Genomic DNA, 21904 nt, shown 5'->3' on the forward strand with positions numbered 1-21904 from the left:
GAAGGCAAGAATAAAAGAGGAACGAAATGCTCACCTTGGTCTCGTTGAACCCCTTTTATTTTGCAGTATAGGTCTCAACATGCATTGGTGTTAGTGGCTTATTATCTTACCCGGTGTTTTGAGCTCATATTTAATAGCACTGCTTGTCTAGCTTGGGGATGAGAATGGCAGTACCTTTCTTTTTGCCAGCCTCAGTGCTCCTGTGGACATCAGCATAATTTTTGCCTTTCAGTAATAATTCTTCTGCCTGCATGGATGGAATGATATTGAGTTGGGGGGAATGGGAGTGGGTCATCCCAACTGAAGTTATCAGCAGCCCATCCCACCCCCACCCCAGACCAAATGCAAAGGCTTTCCTGGCTTTACAATGTGTGGCATTCTTTTGGCAGTGAAAAAATCTTAATTATGGTACTTTGGTTCTAATTAGCAGTCATTTTCCTGGCTTCATGTTATTAAGCAGTCCAAATGACAATTCCTAATCACACAGTGAAGGAAAGAGAATTGCAGGGATTCTTGGAGGCATGTTGTGTTTCATTAGTTCTTTGCTTTGGCTCATGTTTTACAGAAAACTCCAGCTACCTGGAAATCAAATCCCTGGACATGAGGTCACCAGAATACACTGAAGTGGAGCTGAAACAGCCCCTTTCTTTGCCTTCCTGGGAACCAGAGGATGTGTTCAGTGAACTCAGCATTCCTCTAGGTAGGTGAACTATATAACCCTTCCCAAGAACTCAGCTCCAGGAAATGTTAGATCTGTACTGTCTAAAAATTTTCAGAGGGCTTTTTGTTGTTTTGCTGTGGCTGTTTTTAATGTCTGATGCAATAACCAAGATTTGCAAGGTGTTGCTTTAAACTTTCTTACAATTTCAATCTCCCACAATAGACTGAACACCCCATGGGACATGGCTTTGCATTAGGACCCAGAGCTAAAAGAAGCCTGTCTTCCCTATCAGGGAACACTTTATTTCTGATGACACAGAGCCTCTAAGTCCAGCCCTCATTCAGGCAGGGAAGCAGAGGCCCAATGGCCTCCACCAAGTCAATAGAAACAAACCCCATCTGTTATTGTGCACTCAACCCCTTATTCCAGCCCTTCCCCAAACAATGCCACATTCTTCCTCTTTGAGAGCCCAGCGTTTCTGAGTGATGACACTGAACAGACTGTATTTGGGGCAGCCCCTATGTAGATTATAGAGAGCATTGAACAGAAAGAGACATGGGTCTCTGTCCTTCCTTTTCCATTTACTGGGTGACTCTGCATCCTCAGACACCTTCTTGGGCTTCATTTAATAGCACTGCTTGTCTAGCTTGGGGATGAGAATGGCAGTACCTTTTTTTTTTGCCAGCCTCAGTGCTCCTGTGGACATCAGCATAATTCCTCATTTGTAGGATGGAAGTGGAACAGATAGGTGGTTTTCCATGGTGGAAGCATTGGGAGGCAAAGAGAGAGGTTCATTTAGAATCACCCAGGGCATGTTTTCAAATAGGAGAGTTAAACCAGCGTTTCAGGGAAGGGAGTGAAGATAGTTTAAGAAAGTCTCCCCAGGAGACACCATCACTGCCCCTGCCACTCCTGCTCCAGCCCACCCACCTCTGAACCTTTGCACTGACTCTGAAAGATAGGCAAAGCAACAAGAGAGGGGAGCAGTGCCAGCTCTCAGAGAGAGGCAGAATTGCCCTCTGGTGGGAAAGCGTTCAAAGGAAGCACAAAAAGGAATCTGCTCATTCAGAGGAGTGGCTAGTCAGTGTGGAAGCTCACCCTTTCTATCCAAATTTCTTCCTTGTTTCTTCTTTTTAAAAATCTCTTATTGTTTCTTTCCTCCAAGTATACCATTTTCATAGAGTCAGATTTGAAGAGCAAACTTCCTTTTTTTATTCTTAAGGAATAAATGTGCTGCACAGCCTCCACTCAGGACAAAAGCTAAATGAAGGTAGGGAAGAAGGGAGGGAGGAAGGAAGGAGGGGAGAAAGAAAGAAAAAATAGGAGTGAGAGAAGAAGGGAAAAAAATACTGAACTTAAAATGAAGCAAAGTAATGGCATTGAGGCTCTGAGTGTTTTCTTTTTATTATTGAAATAAAATTCACATAACATAAAATTAACCACCAATCATTGTAAAAAAAAAAAAACCCAAATAAAAAGGTACAATTCTGTGGCAGTTAGCACAGTCACAGTGTTGTGCAGCCATGACTTCTATCTAATTCCAATATGTTTTCATCACCCCAAAAGGAAGCTTTATACCCATTAAGCAATCACTTCCATTCCCCCCACCCCCTGCCAGTCCCTGGCAACCACTAATCTACTTTTTGTCTTTAGGGATTTGCCTATTCTGGATATTTCATATAAATGGAGCCATATGATATGACCTTTGTGTCTGGCTTCTTTCAGTTAGCATAATATTTTTGAGGCTCATCCATGTTGTAGCATGAAGCAGTACCTGATTCTTCTGGGTGTTTTAACTCTGGAAAACAGTTGCAAAGGCTGCCTTTCATGAAAAAGTGACAGATCTTTCATTCATTCATTCATGCATTCATTCATTCAATAAGTACTTACTAGATGATAACATGGCACAGTTAGGTATTCTGGGGGAAGTGAGAAATGTGAAATGAGTCTCTTATCATCCAAGAACTTGGAATCTAATTGACATACATACACAAGCAAAAATTAAGAAAAAAATTTCTACTACCTTATAAGTAGGGTCTATTATGTTTATTGTTTTTTTATTACAAAAAGTATAGAAGATTGTTGTAACAAATTCAAAAAATAAGAACTATATAAAGTAAATATAAAATGCCTTATTCCTTCTTTCCCGTTCTTCCCCATGGAGAGTTTTCCTCCACAAAATAGGATAACACTATATATGTAATGCTTCTGCAATTTGCTTTTTTCATTTAATGGTGGGTCTTAGATACCTTCATTTTTGTACATAGACATGCATTCTTTCTAACCACTCTAAATATTCCATCTTAAAGATGTACTATAAAATACCAGCCAGGGGCTTGTGGGGTCATAGGTCTTTGCATTTTTAAGTTTTGTTATTGCTCTTAAATTGCACTTCCAAACAATCATACCAATTTTCCTTGCCACCTTGTGTGAGTTCACATCTCTCCCTGCCCTTGCCAGCATTGGATGCTACCAGTCTTTAATCTTTGCCAATCTGTTAGGATGAAAATGGCATCTCATTTTATTTATTTAAACAGCTCTAATGAGGTATAATTGGCATGCAGTAAGTACACATATTTAAAGTGTACAGTTTGATGGGGTTTGGCATATGCTTATATCTCTAAGTCCATCACCACAATCAAGATAGTGAACATATCACCACCCCCCAAATTTCATCATGCCCCTTTGTAATCCCTCCCTCCCCACACCACAATCACTAAATTTTAGTTTTCCTTTTCTAGAGTTCTATATAAGGAGAATCATACAGCCCGTACTTTTTTAGCCTGGATTCATCCATTTTGCTGGGTATAGCGATAGTTTATTCCTTTTTGTTGATGAAGAGTATTGCATTGTGGATATGGATTGCCACATTTTATTTATCCATTCACCTGTTGATGGAATTTGGATTGTTTCCAGTTTGGGGCTATTCAGTTAGCTTTGAATCTCATGACTTCACTGATCTCTTGAGGAGGGCATGGTGGTATCTTCCTCATTTGGCAGCTTAGGAAGCTGAAGCCCAGAGACTTATCCAAGACACACAGCAAGGTCAGCTCAGGGCTTCTGATTAGACCACTCTGCCCTCCTGTTTCTCCATTTCAGGCAGCACAGTGTAGGAGGAATTTTTTACAGTGTTAAGAACACAGACTGAACTCTGGCTCTCGGTATTCAAATCCCAGCTTTCCTACTCGATGGCCACTGAAAAGGCAACTTAACCTCTCTGCTTCAGTTTCACCATCTATAAGTCATGAATGGTAACAGCCACTGACCAGGTAGGGATATTTTGAGGATTAAATGAATGAATATTTCTAATGTACCTACCAATGGCAGGTACTTATTAAGGCTTGTCAGATATTATTCATTCATGAAATATTTATTGAGACCCACTATGTTTCTTTTCACTGTGGCTGCATAGTCCTTCACCCTCCAGAATCAGTCGCTACTGACAGAGGGATGTCCTGATTGATGGCAGACAATGTTCAACCTTTGTCCCTTTGGTGAGTAGGGCAGCAAAATGAGGCAGGGCAAGAACCTGGCATACCAGCGAGGGAGGCAAAGGCCATTGCTTGGGGAAAGGCCTTTACTGGGGTAGGTACAGGGTTGGGAGGAGCTCTGCTGTTGGGTTTCAGGCCAATTCAGGATGAGTCTGGCCAGTTTGAGCCTGCCACTGCCTGCTCTTACCAGAACCAATTGGCCCTGCCTGCAAAATGTAAGCTCCCCCATCCATTCATCCATCCCAAGCGACTAGGATGACAGAGTTATAATTACCCTCGCTAAGAGCTATTATTAGAAGGCAAATGCAGCTTTAATTATCGAACTTAAGAGAGGCTGAAAAATGGGAGGACCGAGTGGCTCCATAACTCATCAGAGTTGAAGCAGTTTTTTTCTTGATGGTTCTGCTTTGCCTCCCCCTCACATCCCAGAGGCGTCTGGAAGTGCTGTCGTTTGTCGTTATTGTTGTAGCGCCCACAGCAGCTCCCATTTATTCAGGCGTGAGTGCCCCGCCTTTGGGGATTCTCCCAGCCCAGCCTTCTCCTTTTCCCGACACTGGCTTTTTATGGGCTGGGCCTGCCCCTACCAGTGTGTCCTGCCCCTACCAGTGTGTGGGGACAAGGGAACAAAGTTGCGGTCAAACTGTGGAGTCCAGGTTCTCCAGGAGCTCTGGTGAAAGAAAGGGTGGGGACCGAGAAGGCCGAGCCTTGGGCAGCTAGCCTCGGTGAAGACATGCTTAACCTCTGTGAAGACATGCTTAACATGTCTGCAAACTAATATTTTTCAATCATGAAAATGATAGGTACTTCCTCCGAACACCATTTCAGGTATTATTATTCCTGTCTTACAGATGAGAAAATGAATCTCAGGGAGGTTAAAAAATGTCTGGGGTCACACAGTATACGTAAAAGATCTGGAATTCAAAACTAGGTCTATCTGACTCTAAAGTCCATGTTCTTTCCACTGTAGTGTGGTTTTCAAGCCTTTCTTTGGTGGTAGGAGCCTTTGTGCAAGTTAAATCTCACTCAACCCCACAGATGGTGTACACGCCACCAGCTCGGTCCCCACTTCCAGCTCTGTGGTGGCCCCTAAGGCAGCTGCCCCTCTCTGGACAGAGAGTGGAAGCCCTCTCAGGAACACTGGGGGAACCAGAGGCCTTGGCTGCCCCAGTGCTACCCGGTTGGTGGGTCCTGCAGGGTCTGAGGCAGGACCGAGAGGGCGTAGCTCTGACCGCAGGCCAGCCCCAGCTCCGTCATCCCCATGTGCTCCTAATGTGCTTTTCCGTTTCCAGTGGCATTTATCTTGTATTGTCTGGGCCTCCGCTCCCTGCTGAGAGGCAGCCCAGGGCAGAACTGTTTGCAGCAACAGTGGACAAAGGCAGGTGGTAGTGCTCCTTTGCCTAAAACAGGCAGGAGCCAGCACACATTTGTCACGTGGAAGGCACCGCTGAGACTACTTCTCCATCGTTTGCAGTGAGGGCAGGAGGTGGGTGAGGAGAGGAAGGACATACAGCCTCCCTCTGGGCAGCAGCTTCTGGTGGTTGCTGCAGACTGTGCTGAGGGCACAGTGGCCTGCTACGTGGCAGTTAGAGAAAAACCCAGCCAAGGAGGCCCAGCCCCAAACCACAGCAGAGCACATAGGCAGACCTGCCTTTCTGGGGCCTGTCCTTCCACACTGATAAATGGGGGAAAAAAAGGCTCAGATTACAAGTCTGGGCTGCTTCTCTATAGTGGGGTCTCAGGGGAGGCAGAGGAGGTAAGTGGAGGAAGTGGCAGCGGCAACCCAACTTGGGTCACGTACAGCTCTTTGCAGGCCAGCTCAGGGCCATCACTGGTGCAGACCTTGCCTGACTCCCTGTCTGCAAGAAGGGGCTGTTCCCTCTGCATGCCTGCTCCCAGCTCCCACTCCTCATACCATGTGTGGTCAGACCTCAGACTACCCCCACCAGCAGAGGAGTGGGAGCTAGGAAGATGGAATGCACTAAACCTCAGCTGAAGTGTCTTAGCTCACATGAAGGGAAATGAGCCTGAAAGCAGGATCTTGGCATTCTGAGCTATTAGTCTCTTGCATTTATTTCCACAAAGGGTCCTGCTTTGCAGAACTCTCACAGCTCTGCTCCTCTGCCGGCACTTCACAATCAAGTGCAGGTAGGTAAGTAGGATATGTCTTCAGGAGAGGTCCAGCCTCTCCCCAGGGCACTAGGTTCTCACATCAGGTCTGTCCCCTCTTGGACTGAGGCTCTTTCTGCTGACTGTGTCTTCAAGAGAAGAACTGTGACCCTTGGGACTCCTTTGGAGAGGCTGGAGCAGCCACTCTCCCTACAGAGATGGATCCTTTGGGCTGTGACACAGTCAATTCTGCTGTGAGGCCACCGTTTTCTTAACTTGGGCCTATGGGCCTCCCATAATTTTGGGACTTATATTTAATGTCACAAATAAAATGCCATTTTTTTTGATGATTCAGATACAAAGACTGGAGAAAGAGGGAAAAATGTTTATACTATACTATTACACAGAAAAGGGATACAGATTTAGTTTTAGGGTATGATTTAAATGGCTAAAAAATTAACTTAAAAGGCCCTACATATAGATAAATAGTGTTGGAGAAAATATTTGGATTGGAGTGACTCTGGGGGATTTGTCTTCACTTTTATTTATCTTTAAAATTTTCTTTAATGAACATAATTCTAAAATAAGCAAACAAAAGTGAGAGGATTCTTCTGGAGACTTGGTCATGACAGCTGGAGAGGGGATTACGGGGTAGAGAAATGAAATCCAACGAGTGAAATGTAACTTGGAAAACCTGCCTCTTACTTTTCCCAGAAGCAGGCACACAGTAAGAGCCCAGAGAGCCTGGACCTCGATCCCCAAAGGCCCGTTGCAGAGAAAACAATTGTTAAGCATTCCACCACAGTTTTTTGGAGTACATTCCTAAAATTCACAGCCACTGTTCTCATCATGCCTCTTTTGCAGATGAGGAAACTGAGGCTTGGAGAAGCTGGGTAACCAGCCAAAGTCAACAGCAAGTGAGGGGTGGAGCTGGTCACTCCAATTTCCACCTGAAGGCTGTCCCAGACACAGGGGCCTCTCTCATACCTGCCTGTCCATCTTCTCATCCTTCGCAGGGGTGGAGTTCGTGGTACCCAGGACTGGGTTTTATTGCAAGCTGTGTGGGCTGTTCTACACAAGCGAGGAGATGGCAAAGATGAGTCACTGTCGCAGTGCTGTCCACTACAGGAACCTCCAGGTAATGATAACCTTCTTTGCCCACACCCCATTCTTGCTTGCTCCCCTGTCTCCACACTCAGGCCAGGTACCCGGGTCCCTGGCAAGCTTGGCCCTGCTTGCCTCTGTTTCTAGCTCTCACCTTTGAGGCCCACTCCAGGCACAGGCTTGTTGCATTCCCCAAACACATTATGCTGTTTCTGCTTCCGTGAGTTTCTATCTTCTTCCATCCCACAGAGAATTCCTATTCTTTCCCTGGACCTGGCACCATGGCTGGCTCTGATATCTCAAAGACCTGGATATTCTAAATATAGATATCACTCCATGTCTCTGTTCCCCTCTGCAGGTATCCTTGTTTGCTAGAATAAAACCCCACAGTTATGATCTATTAAATGCCTATTCATTGAGCAAATATTTATCACAGGCCAACTATGTGCCAGATACTCTTTTAGGCACTGGGGATACCCAACAGTGAAAATACACAAAGATCCCTGTCTTTGTGGAGCTTTCATTCTAGTGTAGGAGACAAAGTAAATGTTATCTAATATATTGCAAAGTGATATATAAAAATATCTATATACTGTATTTCATCTAATTTAACATGCCATTGACTGTAAGACATCAACGTTTGTTTTTACACCAGTTTTTATAACTAGAAAAAACTTTTAAAATGCTGCAACTTAAGTGGTTACAATCAAGTGGTGACTTGATTGTAAAATGTATCTCAATTTCAGAGATGTTAACATGTAAAAAATTGTCTTAAAATCAGTGAAATATGGTAATATGTTTTCCAATATATACCTAACTAATATCTAGTGTATAGGAATGCAGTTTTCATGGTCCACTTCTGGTACAGATTTAATAACTTATCAGAGCCTATGTTATATCAGACATTCAAGAGAGATGCTTCTCAAGGCATCTGCAGTTTTTGCTTCAGGGACTCTGACAAGCCATTTGACCCACAAAGCCTCAATTTGGGAAGCCGCTCATGGTGGCTGTATACCCTCAGTCCAGAGCCAGTGCTCCTGCTGACACCAAAAGGTCTGTGAATTGTTACAGTTAAATTGTGAACTGCTGACCAAGTGGTTCTTAACCAGGAATGTGAACCAGAATCACCTGTGCCATTTTTCTAAGTACATACACCAGGTCAGATATTGAGTAGAAATTGGCTGGGACCCAGGAAAGTTCTCCGTGTGGTTCAACTGTGCACCTCTAGTGAAGCTCAGATGTGGGCTGACTCAGTTTGATAACTGAGGAAACTGAAGCCTAGAGAAGCTGCTTGATTTGTCCAAGGCTATTCAGAGAGTAAGTTACTGGGCCTGGGACCAGATCACCTGATTCCTTTTTTCACTCTACGGAGCTCTTCTTGCAAACTGAGACCCATAAAGGATGGCCTGGGTCAACATCTGCAAGGGATCATCATTGGCTGTGTCCAAACTCCAGTCATTTGAGTCTCTTGCTTTCCCTGTGGAGAGCATCTGGTGATGAGGGTGGCCTGGCCCCAGGGCCCAGGTGCCCCTTTCCTGGGGCAGGGCAGTGAAAGCCTGAGTTGGCCAGAGCTGGGGTTTCAGACTAGGCTCTACGAGCTGGCCCAGGGCAGTTGCCTTCCCTGAAGACATCATCGTCCCCACCCCCAACGAGCAGACCTGGAAGGGGCCTTGTAGATGAACTGATCTAGGTTTTCCCAAACTTTGGTCCTCCTACCAGCTTTGTCTTCTTAAAATGCAGCTTCCTGGGCACCACCTTCTACCCGCTTATGCATTCTCTCTAAGGTTGGGCCTGAGAATCAATAAGCTTTCTAGCAGGTTCTGGAACTCAGCTCAGTGTGGGAATCTTCTATCTCACCCAGCATCCTCAGCTGGATCACGCAGCCCTGGGGTGACCACACAGCTTGAGGTCATCCAGGAAATTAGGAAGAGCCTGACTTTGTCCACGTCCTGTCTTTTACCCAGGGCCGTGGGCTGCACCTTGTTATGGGCCTTTTAGCCAGACCTCCTAGCAGTCTTGCCTCCCCTTAACATGGAAGGGCTGCTTCTGGAGCACACCTGTTGGGGAGCAGAAGCTGGGAGCCTCCCTGACAAGTTTCCTAGATAGGGTTTCTGTCAGTGGCCTTGACAGGATGCCTCTGTCCCCATGGCCTCCTGCCTTCCCCCACAATTGTATGTGCGAAAAGTAAAGAATTCAGCCCAGAGCAGAAGGTGCTGGCCAACACCTATGGCAGGCAACTTGTAAACTTAGCACCCACTGGGAGGCCTTGAGGTGAGGGTCGGGGATCACTCTGCAGGGAGCAGGTGGAAGGAGCCTCCAGTGTCCCCGTGCACACCCCTCTATGCCCCACTGCCGGTCATAGCTCTGAGAGCGCCCATCCCAGACTGCTCCAGAACCAGAGGTGTGGTCAGTGCCTGCATGGCTCCGGTTCCTGGCGAGGAGCAGGCCCACATGCCGTCCACCCTTCACTTTCCTGCCTTAGCCCACACCTCCTTCCCCAAGCTGCTCCTCTATCTGCAGCTTGTCCCAGGGAACCCCATTTGCCCCTGTCCTGGTCATGCTGCACCCACCTCCGGAAGCCGGCCACAGGAGTACCCAGCCCTCACACACATCATCTCATCTCACCAAGGGGAGGAGAAGACACAGTTTCTCCCATTTCACAGATTGAGTCTGAGGCTGGCAGAAGTCAAGTGACTTTCCCAAAGTCACGTGGCCAGTAACCAGCAATGAATGACAGCATCACCGAGTGTTTATTCCTAGCCAGCTGCTGTGCTCACTATCACAGGCCACCTCTCGTGGACCACACGCTAGCCTTGTGGGGGGTGCTTACTGTGACTACGCCTATTTTACAGACATCAGGGATGTTTGGTGACTTGCCTGGTCTGAGCTAGAAATTGAGCCCAGGTCACCTGGTGGCAGAGGCCACACACTTAACCACTGCACTGGACCTCATCAGACTCCTAATCTGGTGCTCTTCACTCTGCTGCCTGACACGGTCAGAGCACCCACGAGTGGGGCCCAGCCAGCCTCCTTGTGTCTCACCACATGGAATCCAGACATCGCACGAGTGGCCTGACCTGGACAGGCTCGCCATGCTTGGTGAGGAGCTGATCATAGCAGTGAGTGTTCAGGGGCCAATGCAGAGGCTGCCCCTGCTACAGAGCAGACAGGCCTGTTTTTGAAAACATGGAGGGACTTCCAAGGCTCTCTGTACCTGCCAGCCTTGACAGGAAACAGGTTGCTGAGAGTCTCAAATGGCAGACTGTGGATTTTGTCTTTCACAATTGCTATGACAGGGCCTCTCTCCTCCTACCCTTCCAGCCTCCCTCTCCTCCCCCTGCCTTTGACACGTGGACCTGCTGCCTAGAGGCTGGGGCTCTTTCTGGAAAACAGATTGAGTTTTTTTGAGGATTATTGAGTATATATAAGGAAAGCAGATAGCAGGACGCTAGGCACAAAATGAAGGCTCTGGTAGCTTTGGCCATTATTAATATCTGTCCTTTTTACATTTTCCACAGGGGACATGTAGCATTTGTAAACTAGGAACCCCTTGCTTCAGGGCAGGTCCTGTAGTGCGAGTGGGACCTGGGGATAGAGCAAAGGGTAGCCCGCTTGCTGGTCACGGGTGATGGGCAAGGGTGTGTGTGGCAAGCACACTCCTCTTCTTTTCTCCCTCTAGGTCACCACTGACCCTCTCCCTTCCTCCCCTTTTTCCTCTCTGCCCACCACAGAAGTACTTGTCTCAGCTGGCTGAGGAGGGCCTGAAGGAGACGGAGGGGGCTGGCAGCCCCAGGCCCGAGGACGGTGGAATCGTGCCATGCTTTGAACGGAAAAGGCTCTGATGCCCCTGCCACTGCTGGGAGCGGGGAAGGGGGGCCTCCTAGGCGGTGCCTTCCCCTCTTCCCCTCTAGGACAGAGACTGAGCCCATAAGGAAGGAAGACGCAGCAGGCAAGCCATGTTGCTTGGTGTGTTCTCAGATACTCATTAAAATGCCCTGGAGAGTCTCCAGGAGCCCCATCTCCCTGGCCTGTTCGGTCCACTGAGGGTCACCCACTCTGCCTATTCCCTGATTGTCACAGTCTCAATTTACTTCTTTCTCTCCTTCCCACTCCCTCCCACTCTCCTTTCTTCTGTGCCAAGGGTCACTGCCTTTTCATAAAATCTAACTTCTCAGGGATTTTCACAGAGTTTAAATTCTTGCTAGGATATAACAGGTCAGGCCAGTCTGAGTCATCCAAAAAGGTTTAACAGGAACTCCAGGATAAAGAGAGCAACTCCAGTGGTCTGCAGCAGTTTCTCTGGCTGGCATCCTTTCGTGGGAGCTAAGCTGGAGTCCTGCAGTGCAGGAGAGTGGGCACTGGAGATAGTCAGCTGGCACAGCTGGGAGTTGCTTCATGAACCTCTTCCTCCAGTGGAACTACCTTTTTGAAAAGCCCCTATTTTTAATAATTCTTTCGTCCTCTCAATTATTCTGGAAATCCACCAGATCTAGGCCTTAAAGTAAAATTAAATGAATTTTAAGGAGGAGGAAAGAGCCCTTTATTTTGAAGGCTCTAATCGGTTCCCTCTGAATTAGTACTCCCCCCTGTCCTTGATTTCAGCAAATGTGAGGGTTTGGGCTGTTCTGGACTCAGTTTAATTAAAGATGAAAGCTGAAGCTGCCTCTCCCTCCAGCTAAGACATGCAGTTGGTAAGGGCTTAGGTGGAAGCCTCCCCGCAATGTGAGACACTGGCTCAAGAAACATAAAAACAAGGAACAGCAACTGTCCTTGTCTCACCCTGGTGCTTACACTGTTTGCAGTGGGGGTGCATCTAAGGTGACCCCTCTGGGGGAAGGGGTTGCTTTGGAGAGGGAAAGCTGTGGGACTGCAGAGCAGCGTTTGAGGATTGCTGGGTGTTTGCAGGTTGGCCCTTCCCAACATGACAAAGAGGGTTGAGGGCTCCTCAGGTTTGACCCCAGGGAGAACAGAGTTCTTGTTGGTCCCCAAATTGCTTTCTGAGGAGGGAGGTCAGTTCTTCAGGCCTCGATGGCCGCAGGGCCTCTATTGTGATGTTCTACTAGAAAAGTATCAGGACAAAGGTGCCTGGGAAAGTCTGGTCTGCCACAGCCATAGAGAAGACCTCAGGAGGGTCCAAGGGGAGCCTGGTGCTGTCTCCACAAGCTAAGATAGTTCCCAGAAAGCACCCTCCACTGCTGGGCCCACAACAGATGGAACAAGGAAGCCATGTCACTTTCCCCTGAGTGGTTCCAGTTGTTTCTCTTTCTGACCCAGGGAAGGGATTGGTTTTTTTTTTTTCTTTTTTTCTTTTTGTGGTGAGTAGGAATATACCGCACATTCTGTCCTCTGTACAAATGGAAAAAGAAAGATTCTAGTCCAATGCTGACATCTGGTAGATGAAGAAACTGAGTCACAGAAAGGAAAGAAGTGTAGACCATAAGATAATCATGTGTAAACCTTGAGGCAAAAAGTAACTGGTAAGGAGCGAACTATTGGGGACCTGTGAGAGAGAAGAGTTAAAACAACTCTACCAGAGACAAACAGACCATCTGGACATGTGTGGGGAAAAAGATTGGGAGAAGCAGGAAACCTGAACTCCTTATCCAGTGGGTATCTCAAGTAAGGTTTGAAGATTGTACACAGCCCAGAAGTGCTCGCCTGGCTAATGCCCCAGGTTTTAACGCAGTGTCTGGACACCTGCACTGCCTTATTCAATCTCTTGGAAAACCTTTGATCACCATGTGTTTTTCTTCCCATTGAAGGGAAGTCTAGGGGCAATTCTCTGGCCTTCTCACTAAACCTTGCTGGGAGAAGCTTACAGCCTCTAAAGGAGACTGCCTTTTCAGTCTGGCAGTCTTATCCAACAAAGTGGGAGATGATCTCACCAGCTTATCCCCCTAACAGCGTCTCTATGTAAATCAGGATGGCTGATGAAAAAGTCATGTTCCTGAGTAGTTTATGATGGCTCCCTTGCTGGAAGATCTTCCTCCTGCATATCAGAAAGCTGAATAGAGACCCTGGAATGGAGAGAGGAAAGACTGTCTACATTCAATCAGAATCGTCAGTTTTTAACTCATCTAAGATTCTATACTTGTATGTATATATATATATATATATTTATATTTATTTATTTTTATACAATTCCATTGGCATGGTCCTTCACCAACTATATAGTTTGCACTTTTTATTTCTATTGTGTCACACACAATGCAGTATTAAAGGCAACCAGGAAAATATTGATTTTTTTTTTAAAGCTTTTCTTCAGTGTTTTGTCAATCACTTTAAAATGTCTCCCCTAAAAGGTTACTCAAGAGCAGATGCTACCTTGAGCAGCAGATCCATTTGTACCACAGCTTAATATTATGTAATTTTCTTTTCAGTGTAAACACCTGAAATAAAGTATAACTAGACTGCATCCCCTCCCCCCAAATTTGGTCAATTTGATGTTGGTTTTGAACAGAAGCTGTTAGGTTCAGGGTTTCCCCTTCTTCGATAATCCAAGGCTGTGATCTGGTAGATTATACTTGAACTGGACCAGAGTTGTTGGGTTTTTTTTTTCCAGCTTATAAGAAAAAGAAAAACACTAGTTAATTTGTTTGAACTTATAAAGTATTGGAGTTTGTTGAGTTCCTTTAAATTGTCACTGCTTTTCTTGATTTGTATAGCTGACCGCAAAGTGTTTGTTTTTTCAAAAGAAAAAGAAAGATTTTTAATAAAGAGAATTTGAAAGCTTGTGAGTGAATGGCACTGAGTGCCTCTGGGCGTTTTCAGTATTTAGCTGGGATGGGAATTGGGGGTTGGTCCCTTTCTGTATCTTGAATGTTTCTAAAGGTTTTAACTGAGAGGACAAAACGGCCACTTGGGGCTCTGGTTGGGCTGCGAGAGAGACTCAGAGCTTCTTGGGGTGAGCCTCCAGAAGTGGCAAGTCTGAAGAAATGAGGAGCTATTGTCCCTTTTGGAAACTCGTGATGGAACAATATCAGGGCCTCTTTTAAAACCCAAAGTCTTGCTACCCAGTGCTTACCGGGCTTCCTAGTGACAGAGCCCTCATCGTCCTGCACCAGGGTCAGGCCATTTGTGGTGGTTCTGTTCTGTGAAGATGAAGACCCACTCGTCAGTACCATGGCGAAAATGGAAGGCCCATGCCTGGGTGCCATGCACCTGTCAGCCCTGTGAATTCTGTTTCTGCTTCCATGGGCATAAAGGGGAAATGATACTAATCACTTCCCAAGGTTGTTTCAGGGTTAAGGTAATTATTGGTGAAAACATTTGGTCTGCTGAAGGCACTGGGTCCTGTTTGGTTTTGGAACATGAGCTCTGGACAACTATTCTCCAAATTTCATTGACACTAAAGTTCTGTCTGATCCATCTCTTCTGAAAGCAAACACACTAGTCTCCTGGGCCCAGTTGGCCAGTCCTTTGAGTGGCCTGCAACCTCCTCTGGACCCTTCCCTCTTGGTGATTCTCCTGAGCCAGTGGGGAGGGGCTGGGAAGTCTGGACCCACAGGACAAATTGAGTGAGTCTTCCCATAATTACTAGGTACAAATGGTAAATCTGAGAAAAGTTCATGTTGAGCCTGTTGCTGCTACTCTTGCCACATTGTGGCCATCCTCGGGGGGAACACAGGCTTCTGCTTCCCAACCAAGAAGGGTAGGGGGGGAACTTCCTTCACGGCAATTGCTGGCTGTGTCCCAGCTGGCCAAAGCAGCAAGTAGGCCTAGAGCTATGCCTATTGCCTTAAATTCAGGATCCAAGATGACGGCGGTGCCTCTGTGCCTCTTCCCAACATGTTGCACAACTCTAGGGGGGGGCACGACCCATATTATATTCTCTAATATGACATCCCTTGCAGTGCTGCAATGCGCATCCTGCCAAGGAGTTCCTTGAGTTGCTGTTGTTCCCCTATGCCTGGGTGTTCCCATTCACTCTCTCTGTTCCAGTGGGCCCTAAGCCTGTTTCTGAGCCAGAGTCCTGGGCTGGAGCCTTGTCACACCCACTTTCAATGCCCACCCCTTTCCCCAGCTGTCATCTCCGGACTTTCCCTGACCTGTCTCTGCCTGGGCCTAGAAACTGATATTACTCTTTACAGTTCCCTACTAGGCCAAACCACTTGGATACCACCCTTGGCCCCAAGACTTCTAGGCCCCTTTGAACACCAGTAGCAACTGCTGGCTGTTCACCTAGGCAATGGTGGAACATCTGGGCTTGACCCACAAGCTGCCAATTCTCCTTTCCCATCATGATGGTCCTGCAAGGAAGCCTGTCTTAAGTGAAATTCCATGCATGGTAGAGCAGGCTGCTCCCAGAGACCTGCAAGTCCTTGCCCTTCCTTTTGCAGGTCAGAAAACAGGCCCAGAGAGAAGTAGCCAAGGCAACACAGGATAGGGCCAGGACTAGGATTCAGATTTCCTGGGTGTTCCTACTGGGGATACCAGGGGAGTTTATATTATTTCACATGAAATTTCCAGGTCTAGCCCAGCTGGACTTTGGCATTTTGTAAGGGACTTAAATCATCAACTCGCATGCTTTATGTACATCAGAATCACCTGGGGAGACATCGTGGGATTGCAAAACCCTCCTTGAACAAAAGGGGGAAGAGAAAAATGAGACAAAATAAGGTTTCGGTAGCTGAAAGATTTCAAACAGAGTCAAGAGAATATCCTGGAGGGTATTCTTATGTCTTATATAGATATCCCTTTTTGGTTTATGGTGCATTGGAGTGGGTAGAGGGAAGTATCTAAAACTATTGAACTGTATTCCAGTAGCCTTGATTCTTGAAGGCAATTGTATAGCTTTTACAATGTAACCATGTGATTGTGAAAACCTTGTGTCTGATGCTCCTTTTATCCATGGTATGGACAGAATGAGTAAAAAAATAAGGAAAAATAAATGAATAAATATGTAAATAATAGGGAAGGAAAAGGGGTAAAAAAATTAGGTAGATTGAAATACTAGTGGTCAGTGAGATAAGGTAAGGGGTAAGGGATATATGAGTTTTTTCTTTTCACTTTCTGGAATGATGCAAATATTCTAAAAATGATCATGGTGATGAATACACGACTATGTGATAATATTGTGAGCCATTGATTATACACTTTGGATGAACTATATGTGTGTAAAGTTTCTCAATAAAAACATTTAAAAGAAAGAAAAAAAAAGAAGAAGAATCACCTGGGGAGCTTGTTAGACATACAGATTCCTGGTTCTCTCCCTAGGAGATTCTAACTCACTAGGTCATGGATAAGGCCCAGGAATTTGCATTTTAGCAAGCTGCATGGGTGACTCAAGGCAGGTGGAGTCTACTGATCACTCGCAAGAATACTGCCCTAAATGTCAACTGGGGACTGCCCAGCAGCTCCTAGAATAGAAGGGGCATTTATTTTACTGGGGGAAGGGCGGGAGTGATGTGAATGGAAACCATTCAAAGTAGGGAAGACCCCATGTGAAAAGGCTTGGAGGTTGGTGCACAGAGAGGAGGAGCCCAGCCTGGCCAAGTCAGAAAGAGTCAGTGAAAGCTGGTGGGGGAAGGAGGACATTCATCGGACTGGATGGGGGCACATGTCAGAATTTTTTTAGTTGGATTCATAATTATTCTTAGGCAGAAGTTAGTTTTCCAATGCACTCTTTATTCTTGTTCACAGCTGGAAGCACTGTGCTTATTAAGAAGACTCGTGGAGATCTGGTATAGCCCTGCCCAGGAGGGTGGAGAGGTGTGCAGAGTCCACAGCCTGTTTGATGAGAATGAAGTGATGGGGAACACGGGGTGGGTGGGGGAGGGGCGGGGATCCTCCAGGGCTGTTGTCACTTCCAGCGGGGAACCCTGGGTTTACCCTCACTTTCCCTCCCACCTATGAGCCAGGACTAGAACCAGTATTATTAGCCTATTGATTATCGAGTCTCGTCTTCCTACCACACTCTATAGGTATATTAGCTCTAGGATTTTTCATATCACTGAGATTCAGCTACTGTTATTCTACCCATTTCACAGATAGAGAAAATGAGGCTCAGATAGACTAAGTGATTTGTCCAGGGACAGACACCAGAAAGCAGCAAGTTGGGATTCAAACCCAGGTCTGTGTGACTTTCAAGCTATGTCCTCTTGCTCTCTGTCTTGTTTCTCCATTTCCTTAAAGCCTCTAGAATTGGGTGTGCCAGGAGCAGTGGGTTCAGGTAGATAGAAAAGCCTGATTTAACATCTATTTCAGGTGCTTATGGTTGGCAACTGGTTGTTAAATTCCTGAAATTGGCCTGCCCCAAACCTCCCCTCCTTAGATAGCAAATGAAAAAGGTCCCCACCCACAGTGCTGCAGGAAAACAGGCAGGAAAGCCAAAGGAGCCAAAAAAACAGTTTCTTCCTTCCCCTTACTCTTGGGAGTTTGCCAGCAAAGCTGGGTTTCTGAGGCAAGAGAGGCAGGAGGTCCCTGGGGCTGCTCAAGTTCCTCCACTGTGGGGAGGGAAAGAAAGTGGTTAGCTCTTTGCTCTTAGGGAATCTGGAGGCATAAAGGGTGTGATCAAAAGGAGATTTCCCATGATCCCAGAATACCAGCCAGATTTTGCACTTTTCTCCCTCCTGAGAGAAACTTCATTGTTTACTTACCTGCTACCTCTTTCCCACAGCAAGTAGTTGAGATGGTTTACAACACAGGTCATGTAGGTGCAGATTAAGCAAACAGAAAATGAGGATTGAGGAGATGGGGAGGCATGTTTGTGAGTTTAAGCTGACAAAGTGGTGGTCAATAAACATGCAATGTGACTGGGAGCTTCCTGGAAGCCAAGGCAAAAAGGAAACATCCTTCATTACATTGTTAGAATGGAAGTGAGCATTCTAGTTTATCTGGGGAGATTGTTCTCCCCAAGTCTATATGCTGAAAGTATTCTCCTGTGGAGCCGGGCATGGTAGGGGCAAAGGCACTGAGAGGCAGGGGAAAGATCCTTAGGTAGCTGTCAGCCCAGCATGGAGAGGAGTTCAAGATGGTTCCCAGTGTAAATGATGTATTCCTGAAAGTCCTGACCCTTGCTCACACCTGCTCAGCCCACCTAAGGGTGAGTGTTTTGGCTTGAGTTTGAGTTTTGGGGGTGTTTTTATTTTGCTTCATTTTATTTTCAAATTCCAACTTTCAAGTTTCTTCTGTTGTTTGGTTAAGCTTCCAGGCACCAGTGTCTCTACACCTGATGCAGAGGAAAGCACTGGGTGGTGACTCTGCCCACCTGGATTCTAGGAAAAAAACCTTTCTGGCGTTTACTCTTTGGGGATACCCCCACACACACCCACACAGAATGATTGCAGCCAGGAAGGAACTCAACCTGACTGGAAAGTGCTGATTCCCTTAGGAGGGCCTCTCAAACCTGTCCAATAAGGAGCAGCCCTGGGAGGAGAGGTGCACAAGGGGTTCCCCATTTGCCCATGAGATCTCTTTCCCTTACTGTCTACAAAGCCAGGAGGGAGAGAACTCTCTGGATCAGGGATAGAGTCCCTGTGCTGGGATTCAGGATCCTTGGGTTCCTGGGTCACATCCACAGTGAATTCACTCTGAGGCATGGCCAAATGTCTACCTCCTGCCACCTCCATCTTCCCATCTGTACATTCAGTGTATGCCTTGTGCCTGCCTAAGGTTTTTGGGCCAAAAGTAAGACACACGTGGGGGACTTGCTGCCAATCACAAGAGCATACTGGTCTCCCTTTCCCTGAACTCTCACATGGCCCCAGAGCCATGGGCCATATGCCTTCAAGAGACATTCATCCTTTTTACTACCCAGCCACCCCCACCTGGGGAAGTCACCATCAGCAGAGGACAAGTCTCACAAAGGTGCATCTATGGTGGGTTGTCCATACCCAGCTGACCCCACTTAATCCCCCATCACCTCATCTCCAACCACCTTCTCTATTCCCAGAGCCTCCACTTATGGCTCAACCATGCCCAATGACCCACTGGTCCCCAAACAGGTTCCTTCTCTGCTCCTTGGTTTTTCATGTGCTTTTTCCACTGCCTGGGAGCCCTTCCTCTTTCTCTCAGCTTGGTAACAATGACTTTTTTTTTTTTTAACATTCTAGTTAAATTTTACCTCCTTTATGAAGCCTTCCTTGACCCTCTCTGACCTCCACTGTGGCTGTTCCTGCTCCCTCACTGTGTCCCAGGACACTATACCCCCTCCCAACCAATACACTCAGATGGTGTGTTTTATAACCCTTAGCATGTTGCTTTGTGATCAGTTTATAGGTTTGTCTCTGCATTAGCCGTTGATTCTACAAAAGCAGCAAACATATCATGCCCACCACAGAAAAGGTATCAACGAATGTCAGTTAAATGACTAAGAAGTCTCCTTGTCCATCACTGGGACTGGTCTCTGAGTCTCCACCTAGCCACAGGCACCATGAGTGCAGGCCCCTCTGGCTAGTTGGAGTAACAGGGCGTGTCCTTGGAGCTGTGCCACAAGCACCCCTTTCTTGGCCCTGCCCATCCTCCCCTCCCCAGTTTCTTCCCACCCAGGGCTTAGGAGCCGGCTCTGACAGTTGGTGACACAAGCCCTTCTTGTGTTGCCCAAATCCCAACTTTTAACAGCCGGATTCTGCTGTAGCCACAGAGCCAGGCTTCCTATGCGGGCCTCCCCAAACCTGTCTGTCCTAACTCTGCCTCCCCACCTAGCCAGGCCCACCCAGTTCACAGGCACCTTCCCAGGCAGAGCTGGGAACAAAGGAGGGTTTATGACAGTTGTGTCAACACTGGGCGGATGGCCTTAGTTCACCCTGCACCTTGGAAACCACACCTCCTTGCCTGATGCTCACACCCAGGGGAGGTTGCTGGAACCTTTCTCTCCTAGAGTCTCACCAATGAGTGAGGATTTCAGAGCCCTGGATGGGAGAGACGCTAGTCTAGATTGATTAGGCTGGCCAGATGAATAATAGTTCAACTTGACCCACCAGCCACACACGCTGCAGCCAGGAACCACCAGACAGCAGGGGCTGAGAAGTGGGCCAGGAAGTTTGATATAGCCCTAGCTTCCAAAGCCCGCAGGGAAATTGGCCTCTTAAGAGTCTCAGGACTCCTCCTTCCCACCTACCCAAAGTCCTACATGCCCACTTCCTAAATAAAGCCTTTCTGACTTTTCCCACAGGCTCTAAGCTTTGAGCAAGCTTTGGGTCATTCCAAAGGTATAGCCAACCTTGGTGGCTCCGCTCTGGGCAGGATTTGCAGATCAGATTGGACTTCAGCTATACCTGGGTTGACACACTATTTTCTCAACTGCATTGTGAATTCCTCCTAAGCATAGCCTCTCCCCTTTCTTCTTTATACTCCCATTCCCCAGTACCCAACATAGGGAAGGACACACTCACCTTGCCCAGTGCCGGCTGCTTGCCTGATTCTGGCATAGGAGCAGTTTTCAGCTTACTGCTGAGAGGACTGGGGGGAGCTGGTCAACCAGGCTGCAGCCCACCCAACATCAGGGGCCCTTCTAAGTTCTCCCAAGGGTCCTTCCTCCAGCCACAAGACTCCACTGGCTGCTGGGCACCTTGGAAGCTGATGATCCAAATACCAGGGCACAGACCAGTAGCCAAAGTGGGGCTCCATCCCTCCCACCCTAGGTGGATTCATCCTCCTGTCTTTCCCTTATTTTTTCTAAGATCCTAGGGAAACATGATCTCCTCAGAGGCAACCTCCCGCTTCCCTTCTTACTTCCAGTTCTACATTCCCCCCTGGAGACCTCAATCTAGCACCTACCATTCAGTAGTGGCTACCCTTTTAGCATGCTTTTATTTGGGGAGCATGGGGGTAAGGGTAGCTCTGGCGCCTCTGCACCCTGATCTCAAGGCAGCTAGAGTAATGTAATATAGCCCTTCTGCTCTGGGCTGAGACAACTCCCCAAGCTCTCCGCACCCTTGTTTTCCCATCTGGGAGACAGCCTGGCCAGCACAGGAGAGTCAGGTTTGGGTCCTGCCTCTCCCACTGATTTGCTGGTTGATCCTAGAGTCATTTCATTCTTCTCCTCCCGGGGTCTCTTTATTCCTGAAAAAGAAGTCATCATCCTGGCTCAGTCTCCTACCCTTCCTGGTGCTCTGTGAGGTAGGTCAGAAAGGCCATTGCTGAGGATTAAGTGTGTGCCTGCTTTTGTGTGTGCATGTGCACGCACGTGCGTGCCAGTGCAGCTCCTGGAGAGCAGATGTCACAGTTGGAGGTTTTTAAATCCAAACCTTCCCGAGATGCTCTGTCCGAGGGGCCGTTCCCATCCTGCCCCATGCTACAGCACGTGCACCCATTTGATTTTAACCCACACCGCGATCTGCCTGTAAGTCCTGTACTGGCCCAAGAATTTTTCCCATGGGACTGTTCATAGCTGCTTTCCCTTTCCCCATCCTTGCTATAGAAAATTCTAACTGCCAAAGTTTCCCCCTCCCTCTCTTCCATATTAGGTAGAGCAGATCAATGGGCAGGGCTGAGAAGAACCAGAGGCGTGGGGAGATTTCCAGGAAAGATGGCTGAGATGGACTCCCACGGAGAGAAAAAGAGAGATGAGAAAGCAAGAGGGACAGGAAGAAAGAGAAAA

General features: G+C 47.2%; 1 protein-coding gene across 1 annotated transcript in view; it reads left to right on the forward strand.

Annotated features, from left to right (window-relative positions):
• Positions 1-14742, forward strand: part of RBM20 (RNA binding motif protein 20) — a 204995-nt gene extending 190253 nt beyond the window's left edge. The window contains exons 12-14 of the mRNA XM_077126006.1: positions 566-700; positions 7275-7396; positions 11094-14742. Coding sequence (XP_076982121.1) covers positions 566-700; positions 7275-7396; positions 11094-11204 — 368 coding nt within the window. The 3' untranslated portion in view covers positions 11205-14742. The remainder of the gene's footprint in view (positions 1-565; positions 701-7274; positions 7397-11093) is intronic.
• The last annotated feature ends 7162 nt before the right edge of the window (positions 14743-21904 follow it).

Source organism: Tamandua tetradactyla, chromosome 13 (genome assembly GCF_023851605.1).
Source record: "Tamandua tetradactyla isolate mTamTet1 chromosome 13, mTamTet1.pri, whole genome shotgun sequence".
Taxonomy (NCBI): Eukaryota; Metazoa; Chordata; class Mammalia; order Pilosa; family Myrmecophagidae; genus Tamandua; species Tamandua tetradactyla.